We start from the raw sequence: 12,369 nt of genomic DNA, 5'->3' as shown, positions 1-12,369 counted from the left end.
CATTTAATTTTTTTTTTTCCAAAGATACATAAGCAAGTTGAAACTGAAAGATATGCTATCCTAAAAAGTTGACTTGCAAAGGTTGCAGCACTTTTTGGTGGATGAAGATGTGCCGCCACCTGTTGGAATTCATTTTACACGTCTTTAGAATCTCTAGAAATAAAAAAACTACCTAAGAACTACAAGTCACATAATTTCACTGAAATTCGTCCCTTGATTATGATGACATCGATCAGAACGTTCACGAAACTGCGTCATATTACGTCGATGAAGTGCGCACTTATCTCAAGGAAGGTGAACAGAACTCTAGCTACACGCTTGGTATGTAATATATAGCGATTTCACTTGTCTTTTAAACATTGTAAGTAGGATTACTGTGTTTTATTGTTCACATGATCTATCAATGTCTATATTTGTAGCAACGCTTTCAAGGAGGAAACGAGGTTAACTTGTCAACTCGATAAGATTTAAAACAGCGACTAGCTACTATAGCCAGCAAGCTGCTAAGTTAACTGACGTACGCAATGGTTACAAAACAAGGAACATTCTCTGCCAAATTCAATCAAATATATATATATTTATGACTATGAAATATAGTTTTGGTACTTTTGTGTTCATGATCCTCGTTATTTAATTTAACTTTTCCAAGCTTTGGGATTCTGTAGTTAGCTAACATACTGTGTTATGAAAACCAGAATGTTCAGCTTGTAAGCTAGCTATGTTTATCACTCGCCTTTGTATACTGAACAAAGATATAAAAGCAACAATTAAAAGATTTTACTGAGTTACAGTCCTTATAAGGAAATCAGTCAATTGAAATAAATTCATTAGGCCCTAATCTAATGATTTCAAGTTTCTGGGCAGGGGCCCACCCACTAGGGAGCCAGGCCCAGCCAATCCGAATTCGTTTTTCCACAAAGGGCATTTTTACGGACAGAAATACTCCTCAGTTTCTTCAGCTGTCCGGGTGGCTAGTCTCAGACGATCCTGCAGTTGAAGAAGCCGGATGTGGAGGTCCTGGGCCGACGTGGTTACATGTAGTCGGCGGTTTTGTGGCTGGTTTAACTACTGCCAAATTCTGTAAAACGATTTTGGATGCGGCTTATGGTAGAGAAATTAACATTACATTCTCTGGCAACAGATCTTGTGGACATTCCTGCAGTCAGCATGCCAATTGCACGCTCCCTCAAAACTTGAGACATCTGTGGCATTGTGTTGTGTGACAAAACTGCACATTTTAGAGTCCTTTTGTCCCCAGCACAAGGTGCACCTGTGTAATGATCATGCTGTTTAATCATCTTCATATGCCAAACAATGTAGAAATGGAGAACTGCTCACTAACTGGGATGTAAACAAATTTGAGCACCAAATTTGAGAGAAGGAAGCATTTTTGTGTGTATGGAACATTTCTGGGATCTTTTATTTCAGCTCATGAAACATGGGAGCAATACTTTACATGTTTATATTTTGTTCACTATAGAAAACGAGCTAGTTGCCTGACAATGACTGCAAATATTCTTTATAACTAACCCAAGATAGACCAGAAACTGTCGTTTCCAATGGGAGCAAATGAATCATAGTTTTGGAAATGAACTGTATGGAGATCAAATATTTAATTGATGAGAAAATTCCAGCCACTGGGCATCCTCTCATCGCCATATTTGGTAGTGAGTGGAAAAGTCAACTGGATGCTTAATATTTATACATCCTGTAAAATATCTGACTCATTGTTCTATCTGTGGTGATACCTCTGGTTCACAGTCTGAGATTATTGGCATATATTTGTTTGGAAAATTTATTCTCACAAGCTCTACAAGCCAGAATGTTGAATACAATTATATTTTGACTTTACCAGTTGTCTGTGTGGTTGCTCCTTTTGCAGGTTGGGATGTGAGACAATATATTAAGCAGTAAAGTTTAATTACAAACTTTTCAGAGCGCTGTTATTGAGTTTATTTCTATCACCTGAAGCATGTGCAGAACCATGTATTCACATGGACGAACTCTACAGTATAGAGACAGGCAGAGACTGTTCCTCCAATAGAAATCCCAGATCATGGTGACGTTGATTAGCTCATACGCAGAAACATCATCGGCTCACGCCAAACTGCGGATGTGTAGGCCGTCAAATCAAATGCACCCCTTTGATATAAAGTTGTTTTTGAAGAAAATGAGAAGGTGTCAGTTTGTCACTTTCATGAGGTTGAAGTAATAACATGTTCAACTACTGAAGTCATTGGCTCCAATGTAGATTGTGCCTTTTTAGATTTTGAGAAAGTTAACAACTAAGGAAGAATTGTTCACTTCTCTCGTTGACTTCTCAAACCCCGGCTTGGTCTGTTTCGCAAGTGTTCCCGGAAGTCTGGCGACGTTGCTATAAGTATCCATGCTTCTCCTGCCAGTATTTTCAAGTATCCATGCTGTATTTCCATATTATGCGCATGCTTCAGGTGATAGAAATGTGAACTCACTACCAGCGCTTTGAAAAGTTGACGTAATTCTACTTTCCTGTAGAGATATTGTATCACATTCCTAAAAAGGAAAGTAAGTTCAAATATATTATGTATTTGACATTCTGGCTTGCTGAGGTCGTGAGAGGAAACTTTCCTGATCCAAACGCTCATTAATACCCGACGTAGAAATCAATGCAATTCAACATTTGGTTTTCAAGCTAGTGAGCTAAAGTTAGCTGCTTTTAGCCACACGGTTGTATTTACATAGACACGCGTTGCTCCCTATTGTATTGGGTTGCACAAAAACAGTCGGTGGGAAGCCAGATATTAAATACAATTCAATCAACTTACTGTGCCGGTGGGCAGGACAGTTGGTCATTATGACGGGGAATTTGAGATGAAATATCTAAAGGAACGTTTCCAAACGTGTATCTGTTGTAGACTGTCTGTTGTAGACCCATTTCCTCGCTGCTTACCTCATGCTTCAAGTGATAAAAATGGAACTGTTTTCAGATTGTAATTCCAGAGCTTCATCATGACCATGTTGGTGAGGCTAGCATGCCTGCGCAGTCTCCCTGTGTCCGGGCTGCGTCCTATGTTGACCCAGGGCTCTCCAGCCCTGAGGAGCTCCACCCTGAAGAGCTGCCTGCCCCTCAAGGTCCACCAGGTAACACATCAGGGCTGGGCTTTCGACATTGTTGGACTGTTCCAGCACTCACATTTTTACTAAAATAAAACAAGACATTTATAGAACACAAGGCCTGCACTGGGGAAAGAAATATGTGCACATTTATCTATATGCCAACAGTTTGTAAAAATGCCTTATTGATCATAACCAGTACAGATAACACATCCTAACTGCTAAATTGGCTCATATTTAAGCAATAAAAGACAAGTACCATGTGTTAATTTATTGAAACCGTAATTTCAACTGGTTAAATTGTATTGTGGAACACAATATTCAAAAAGGCAGTAATCTCAGAAGTGGCGCTTACTTGTAGAAGCCTATGGCTGTGCAATGGTATAGCCTTGTTTTGTTCATTTAGCAGACAATATGCTCTTATTTCCCGAGGCCTTATCAGTCAAGACACCTATTTTCTAGTAAAAAAACATTATAATGTAACAGAATAAAACAGAACAGAATAGTGTGAAGTCATCTCACATCTGGAACAGTTACATTCAGTGATCATTTGAAACGGGGCTCAATTTGGTAAGTAGATAAAAAAAATCTGGGTTACAAAACACAATTGTTATTTTAGATATAGAGCCATTCAATGTTTTGGCCAGGTCGCAATTGTAAATGAGAACTTGTTCTCAACTTGCCTACCTGGTTAAATAAAGGTTAAATAAAATTTTAAAATGTAGTTTATTCCACCTGCTCTTTGGAATTTTCTAAATGGATTAGCAATTCCACATTGAGCACTGCATGGGGATGAATTACGGCTACGACATCTGTTTGGTGAGTAGGCCGAGGCTTAATGATTCTGATTTTAAAATACGTTCTTTATAAATCTAATGTTTTAGCATATTTTCAGTGTGAAACCTGTCTGTTTACCCCTGGCCTAGGCTATAAGCCTGCTAATCAATCAAGTTAATCCTGTTACCTACACACTGCAGGATTTTGTTCCAACTAGGCACCACACCTTTTTTAAATGTATTTTATTAAACCTTTATTTAACTAGGCAAGCCAGTTAAGAACTAATTCTTATTTACAATGACTGCCAAACCCTGGCCAAACCCGGACAACGCTGGGCCATTTGTGTGCCACCCTATTGGACTCCCGATCATGGCCAGATGTGGTACAACCTGACCAACTGAGCTAATTGATCAGTTCAGTAATTCCCGAAATGAAACACACAAGGTCTTCCAGGTCAGTTAAATCCAAAACGTAAGGTCAGGGTGGGACTAGCAGTTCACAAAGTAGGGTTGTCACTAGTTACCACAGCCACAAAGTCATAAACCCCGTCTTTCTACAATTTGATCTTCTTAAAATCAGATTTTAAACCTTACCCTTGACCATAACCTTAACCGCACTGCTAACCTTGTGTCTAACCCTAACCTTAAATGAACACCAAAAGCACATTTTTGTTTTGATGAATTTTTACTATATAGCCTTTTATTTATTTTTTATTTTTTTAGTACTTTGTGGCTGTGGTAACTAGTGACAACCGCAAAGTAGCCTTAGAGGAAAATCGACTGGATGCAGGTCGTTGTTGGAACACACATTTCCCTACTTCAGTCAACAAGTCCAGTTTGAGTTTGTCATAATGATGTTGTCATTTGGCAAGGTATTTAGCTTGTGGATCAATTAAATGTATCGATCAAATGTATTTTATTTAATTTTTCTATTATTTTTTTTTTATTAACAAATGTCAACAAACAAAAGAGGAATAGTCACATGCAAACAAGCATACATACAAACTATTTACATTGCCAGGAATCCTAAACAAACAAATTATATTCATTAATAATACAAGTTTTAATTGCCTAAGTGTTTTTCATTTTAGTTAAAGTAGTGCCATATTGTTTCAATTAATTTATAAAGTGTAAAAATTAAGTTTTGAATTAGACCATTTGCATTTGTGAATATGAAATGTACCTAGTATTATTAGCAGTTTAATTAAATATACTACATATTTTTCTATGTCAGAATTTCTGAAATAAATCATTATATCAAAACCATTAAATAGTACAACCGGTCCTATTTGTTTTGTAACACAATTCTGTATGTCAATCCCCCCAAAATCTACTATAAATACAGGCAAAAAACACATGCAAAATGGTCTCCTGCTCCATTCCACAGAAATCACATTTATAGTCAATATTCAGCTTGAATCTTTCCAAAACATGTTTCACAAGATAAATTATATGTAACATTTTAAATGAAAATGTATTTATTTAAAAAATGTATTTATGATGCCCTTTTTACATCAGGACATGTCACAAAGTGCTATACAGTAACCCAGCCTAAAACCCCAAACAGCAAGCAATGCAGATGTAGAATCAGTTAGATTAGTTTTTCTAGGCATTTATTTCTGTAGGTCTAACGGGAGCTTGTGTACGCACGCGTGTTTAGAGGGAGTGGTTGGACACACGAGTGAGTGAGACACTGAGGGGAAAGGGAATTTATGGACAACTGTGGGATGCTTGGCTTGGTTTTCTTTTTTGTTTTGTCTCGCAAATGCACCTGTACCAATGAAACACTAGAGTCAAAACAATTTATTTTTAGATCAAATAATGTTGCAGTATTTTAAAGGACAAAATGGATCTCTGGTTAAAGATATGGTTTGGACGTCTATTTGGGTACACAATTACTCTTCCCCATCCCTCACACACACACACACACACATACACACACTTGCTTAAGCCTCATCAGGTACAGTCATCCCTGACAGAGAAGTTGAGTAAGACACACTTGTCCAGTCAGAGCTCAAAACTGCGACCAAAACACTTTCATTTGACTTGGCAGTGGGACACCAATTTTTTGGGGGGGGCGCTAGTTTGCCAATGTTTTTTTTGGATGTGTGTGTGTTTTTTATTTATATATATATATATATATATATATATATATATATATATATATATATATATATATATATATATATATTTTTTTTTTTTTTTTTTTTCTGGGCACAGTAGGTTTTGGTTCACAATTACATTTTTACATTTTTTTATCCAGGTTTATTCAAACAGCAATGGGTATGCAAACCAGGTATTCAAAAAGTGTGGTCCAAAGTCTTGTTTGAATTTTGGCGACGCAGAATTCAGTCATCATGTGCTGTTCAAATGAACGTTTCTAAAGGCTTGTGTTAGCAGTTGATGTTACTCTTCAATAACACAAACCCCAAAGCAAATCAGAGGGAGGAAAATAGGTTTATTCAAAGAGGATAAATCATAGATGTTATGCTGAGAAGTAGATGGCCATTCTCCCCTGTCCTCAGTGATTCTCTCCCGTAGTTCTCTCCACACAACAAAGGGACAGAATGTAGTTTTATAATCCAAACCTAGCCTGTGGTTGATCAATTAGAATTCCTTGCAATAAAACTAGCCAATGGCCAAATAACAAGTATCTTATTTCAGAAGACATATTCCTCCCATGTCTCTGAACCATTGATCAATAATTACAGAAAAAACACTATTTCCCTTAATCGTTATTACTCTATTGACTTCTCGTCCTTTTGACCTCTCGTCTTCTGTCTCTGTGTTGTGTATTTATCTTCAACATATTCTTGCACTTTTCCCAAAAAACCTTCCCAAATAAATGTTGACTGTAAAGTAGGTCTACCTGGCAGAATGATATCCTGATGACTTGTATCAATTCTGCAGCATTGGTTTTCCAAACTCTGCCATCACATGTAGCCAACATTGTACAGTACAAAAACACTGCTAGCCAAATCAAAAATGTATTGTTCACATGCTTGGTAAACAACAGGTGTAGACTAGCAGTGAAATACTTACTGACGGGTCCTTACCAATAATACAGAGAGACATAAAATAGAGAAATAAGTCATAAGATAAATAAAGTTAATAATAAACACTAGATCAATTAATTACACTACATGAAGACACACGGTTGGAATTGATTGAGCCATACAGAACAACTCTGTCTGTATGTCGTTGCTATATAGCTGTTGAGTTTTCTCTGAGAGAGGGAGATGAAGAGAGATCAGGCTCTCTATAGCTTGTGGCTCCCTGCCCTGGTTTGTTATGCTGCTGATTTACTCCTTGGTTACCTACTTCTCCAGGTCCAAATGTTTTGGTCCCAAAGCGTGATGGTTTCTATAGCTACTTCACGTCACACACATTCCCATGCAGTCACAATGCTGGCACAGGCTCATTGAGAGCTTGAATCTCGCCTTAGACTGCAAATATTTGGATATGTAAGTCACCTAAGGCAGCAAATATTTGGATATGTCAGTCGGGGTAGCTTGTTTTGGAGGTGTGTGTTTGTGTTTTTCATATTTTCTCTGGTATTGTCTCTGTCACGTGTTGGCACCCTCCAATGCCCCCTTCTTTGCCTCAGGGTCTTTTAGTATGTCATGTTTCAGCTGGCATGTCTCAGGGTCTTTAGTATGTCATGTCTCAGGGTCTTTAGCATGTCATGTTTCAACTGGCATGTCTCAGGGTCTTTAGCATGTCATGTTTCAACTGGCATGTCTCAGGGTCTTTAGCATGTCATGTTTCAGCTGGCATGTCTCAGGGTCTTTAGCATGTCATGTTTCAGCTGGCATGTCTCAGGGTCTTTAGCATGTCATGTTTCAGCTGGCATGTCTCAGGGTCTTTAGCATGTCATGTTTCAGCTGGCATGTCTCAGGGTCTTTAGCATGTCATGTTTCAGCTGGCATGTCTCAGGGTCTTTAGCATGTCATGTTTCAGCTGGCATGTCTCAGGGTCTTTAGCATGTCATGTTTCAGCTGGCATGTCTCAGGGTCTTTAGCATGTCATGTTTCAGCTGGCATGTCTCAGGGTCTTTAAATCAAATGTTATTTGTCACATGCTTTGTGTAGACTACCAGTGAAATTCTTATGTGCCCTTCCCAGCAATGCAGAGAGGAAAATGGAAATAGTAATACGAGGAACGGTAACTTGGCTATATACACGTGTTACCAGTACCGAGTCGATGTGCAGGGCTACAAGGTAATTGAGGTAGATATGTACATATAAGTAGGGATAAAGTGACTAGGCAACAGGATAGATAATAAACAGTAACATCAGCGAATGTGATGAGTCAAAAGAGTTAGTCTGCGTAGCTATTGGTTCATTATTTACCACTCTTATGGCTTGGGAGTAGAAACTGTTCAGGATCCTGTTGGTTCCAGATTTGGTACACTGGTACCACTTGCCGTGTGGTAGCAGAGAGAAAAGCATGACTTGGGAGGCTGGAATCTTTGACAACTTTTAGGTCCTTCCTCTGACACCGCCTGGTGTAGACGTCCTGGATGGCATGGATCTCGGCCCCAGGGATGTACTGGGCAGTACGCACTACCCTCTGTAGCGCCTTACGGTCAGATGCCAAGCAGTTGCCATACCAAGCGGTGATGCAGCCAGTCAATATGCTCTCAATGGTGCAGCTGTAGAACTTCTTGAGAATCTGAGGGCCTTGCCAAGTCTTTTCAGCCTCCTGAGGGGGAGCTGAGCAAACTTGATGGCGTTGGAGCTATACGTGACCATGCAGTCATGGGTGAACAGGGAGTACAGGAGGGGACTAAGTACGCACCCCTGAGGGGCCCCCATCTTCAGTGTCAGTTTGGTGGATGTGTTGTTGCCTACCCTCACCACCTGGGGGTGGCCCGTTAGGAAGTCCAGGATCCAGTTGCAGAGGGAGGTGTTAAGTCCCAGTGTCCTTAGTTTAGTCATGAGCATGGAGGGTACTATGGTGTTGAAAGCTCGGCTGTAGTCAATTCTCACATGTGTTATTTTTGTCCAGGTGGGAGAGGGCAGTGTGAAGTGCGATAGAGATTGTGTTAGCTGTGGAGTTGTTGGGGTGGTATGCAAATTAAAGTGGGTCCGGGATGATGGTGTTGATGTGAGCCATGACCAGCCTTTCAAAGCATTTCATGGCTACAGGATGATAGTCATTTAGACAGGTTACCTTGGCGTTTAGGGGCACAGGGACTATGGTGGTCTGCTTGAAACATGTTGGTATTACAGACTGGGTCAGGGAGAGGTTGAAAATGTCAGTGAAGACACTTGCTAGCTGGTCAGTGCTTGCTCTGAGTACGAGTCCTGGTAATCTGAATGTTAACCTGTTTAAAGGTCTCACATCAGCTACGTAGAGCATGATCACACAGTCCGGAACAGCTTGTACTCTCATGCATGATTCAGTGTTGCTTGCCTCGAAGCAAGCATAGAAGGTTTTTAGCTTGTCCAGTAGGCTTGCGTCAATGGGCAGCTCTCCACTGGGTTTCCTTTTGTAATCTGTGATAGATTGCCAACCCTGCTACATCCGACGAACATCAGAGCAGGCGTAGTAGGATTCGATCTTAGTCCTGTGTTGAAGCTTTGCCTGTTTGATGGCTCGTCGGAGGTTGTACTGGAATTTGTTACAAGCATTAATGTCTCCCCCCCCAGATAGCAGCCATGGATTACAGCTGTAGCCTGTGATCCATGGCTGCTGTTTGGGATATGTACGCACAGTGCCTTGCAAAAGTACTTACCCCCCTTTGGCGTTTTTCCTATTTCTTTGCACTACAACCAGTTTTAAATTCATTTAAATTCATTTTAATATGGATTTCATGTAATGGACATACACAAAATAGTCCAAATTGGTGAAGTGAAATGAAAAAAATAACTTGTTTTAAAAAAAAAAGTAAAAAAATAAATAAACGGAGTAGTGGTGCATGTATATGTATTCACCCCCTTTGCTATGAAGCCCCTAAATAAGATCTGGTGCAAGCAATTACCTTCAGAAGTCACATAATTAGTTAGATTGCATACAGGTGGACTTTAAGTGTCAGATTATCTGTCACATGATCTCAGTATGTATACACCTGTTCTGAAAGGCCCCAGAGTCTGCAACACCACCATGCAAGGGGAACCACCAAGCAAGCAAGATTATGAAGACCAAGGAGCTCTCCAAACAGGTCAGGGACAAAGTTGTGGAGAAGTACAGATCAGGGCTAGGTTACAAAAAAATATCCTAAACTTTGAACATCCCACGGAGCACCATTAAATCCATTATTAAAAAATGGAAAGAATAGGGCACCACAAACCTGCCAAGAGAGGGCCATCCACCAATACTCACGGACCAGGCAAGGAGGGCATTAATCAGGGAGGCAACAAAGAGACCAAAAATAACCCTGAAGGAACTGCAAAACTCCACAGCAGAGATCGGCGTATCTGTCCATAGGAGCACTTTTAAGCCGTACACTCCACAGAGCTGGGCTTTATGGAAGAGTGTCCATAAAAAAATAACCAAACATGTTTGGTGTTTGCCAAAAGGCATGTGGGAGACTCTCCAAAAATATGGAAGAAGGTACTCTGGTCAGATGAGACTAAAATAGATTTTCTTTGGCCATCAAGGAAACGCTATGTCTGGCGCAAACCCAACACCTCTCATCACCACGAGAACACCATCCCCACAGTGAAGCATGGTGGTGGCAGCATAATGCTGCGGGGATGTTTTTCATCTGCAGGGACTGGGAAACTGGTCTGAATTGAAGGAATGATGGATGGCTCTAAATACAGGGAAATTCTTGAGGGGAAACCTGTTTGTCTTCAAGAGATTTGAGACTGGGACGGAGGTTCACCTTCCAGCAGGACAATAACCCTAAGCATACTGCTAAAGCAACACTCAAGTGGTTTAAGGGGAAACATTTTAAATGTCTTGGAATGGCCTAGTCAAAGCCCAGACCTCAATCCATTTGAGAATCTATGGTATGACTTAACCTCTATGGGCTAGGTGGGACGCTAGCGTGCCACCCGTGGTGCACTCCAACAGCAGGTGCATTTCAAGAGCGGCAAATTTGAATCCAAATAAATGTCAAAATTCAAATTTTTCAAACATACAACTATTTTACACCCTTTGAAAGATAAACATCTCCTTAATCTAACCACGTTTTACGATTTCAAAAAGGTTTTACGGCGAAAGCATAAATTTAGAGTATGTTAGGACAGTACATTTACAAGAGTTGTGTGTAATGTTTTGTCAAGTCAAAGACAGGGTCACCAAAACCATAAAACCATCTAAAATGATGCACTAACCTTTTACAATCTCCATCAGATGACACTCCTAGGACATTATGTTAGACAATGCATGCATTTTTAGTTCTATCAAGTTCATATTTATATCCAAAAACAGCGTTTTACTATGGCATTGATGTTGAGGAAATCGTTTCCCTCCAATAACCGGCAGTCAAGTCAGCGTCACAAATTAAATAATTAAAATTAGAAAACATTGGTAAAATATTATATTGTCATTTAAAGAATTATAGATTTACATCTCTTGAACGCAATCAACTTGCCAGATTTAAAAATAACCTTACTGGGAAATCACACTTTGCAATAATCTGAGCACTGCGCCCAGAAAAATACGCGTTGCGATACAGACTAGACGTCATGTTGGGGAGATCTAAAATCGAAAATACTATGTAAATAATCCATTACCTTTGATTCTCTTCATCAGATGTCACTTCCAGGTATCACAGGTCCATAACGAATGTAGTTTTGTTCAAAAAAGCTCATCATTTATGTCCAATAATCTCCTTCTTGTTAGCTCATGATCTAAGCCAGCCGGACTTCTCGTCATGAACGAGGGGAAAAAATATATTTCCGTTCGTTCAAACATGTCAAACGTTGTATAGCATAAATCATTAGGGCCTTTTTTAACCAGAACATGAATAATATTCAAGGTGGACGAATGCATACTCTTTTATAACGTATTGGAACGAGGGTACCCAACATGAACTCGCGCGCCAGGTGTCTAATGGGACATCATCGTTCCATGGCTCTTGTTCGGTCAGATCTCCCTCCAGAAGACTCAAAACACTTTGTAAAGGCTGGTGACATCTAGTGGAAGCAATAGGAAGTGCCAAAATATTCCTCAGCCCCTGTGTTTTTCAATGGGATAGGTTTAAAGGTAATACAACACATCAGGTATCCACTTCCTGTCAGAAAATGTCTCAGGGTTTTGCCTGCCAAATGAGTTCTGTTATACTCACAGACACCATTCAAACAGTTTTAGAAACTTTAGAGTGTTTTCTATCCATATATAATAAGTATATGCATATTCTAGTTACTGGGTAGGATTAGTAACCAGATTAAATCGGGTACATTTTTTTTATCCAGACGTGCAAATGCTGCCCCCTAGCCCTAACAGGTTAAAGATTGCTGCACATCAGCGGAACCCATCCAACTTGAAGGAGCTGGAGCAGGTTTGCCTTGAAGAATTGGCCAAAATCCCAGTGGATAGATGTGCC

The 12,369-nt window shown here is 39.8% G+C and overlaps 1 protein-coding gene across 1 annotated transcript in view; it reads left to right on the top strand.

The window, feature by feature from the left end:
• The first annotated feature begins 205 nt into the window (after window positions 1-205).
• LOC106596147 (growth hormone-inducible transmembrane protein) overlaps window positions 206-12,369 on the top strand; it is a 43,191-nt gene continuing 31,027 nt past the window's right edge. The window contains exons 1-2 of the mRNA XM_045701063.1: window positions 206-321; window positions 2,967-3,120. Of these exons, the coding sequence (XP_045557019.1) occupies window positions 2,989-3,120 (132 nt within the window). The 5' untranslated portion in view covers window positions 206-321; window positions 2,967-2,988. The remainder of the gene's footprint in view (window positions 322-2,966; window positions 3,121-12,369) is intronic.

Source organism: Salmo salar, chromosome ssa18, assembly GCF_905237065.1.
Source record: "Salmo salar chromosome ssa18, Ssal_v3.1, whole genome shotgun sequence".
Classification (NCBI taxonomy): domain Eukaryota; kingdom Metazoa; phylum Chordata; class Actinopteri; order Salmoniformes; family Salmonidae; genus Salmo; species Salmo salar.
Note: the sequence above shows the minus strand (reverse complement) of the source record. Positions and strands in the feature narration are given on the sequence as shown.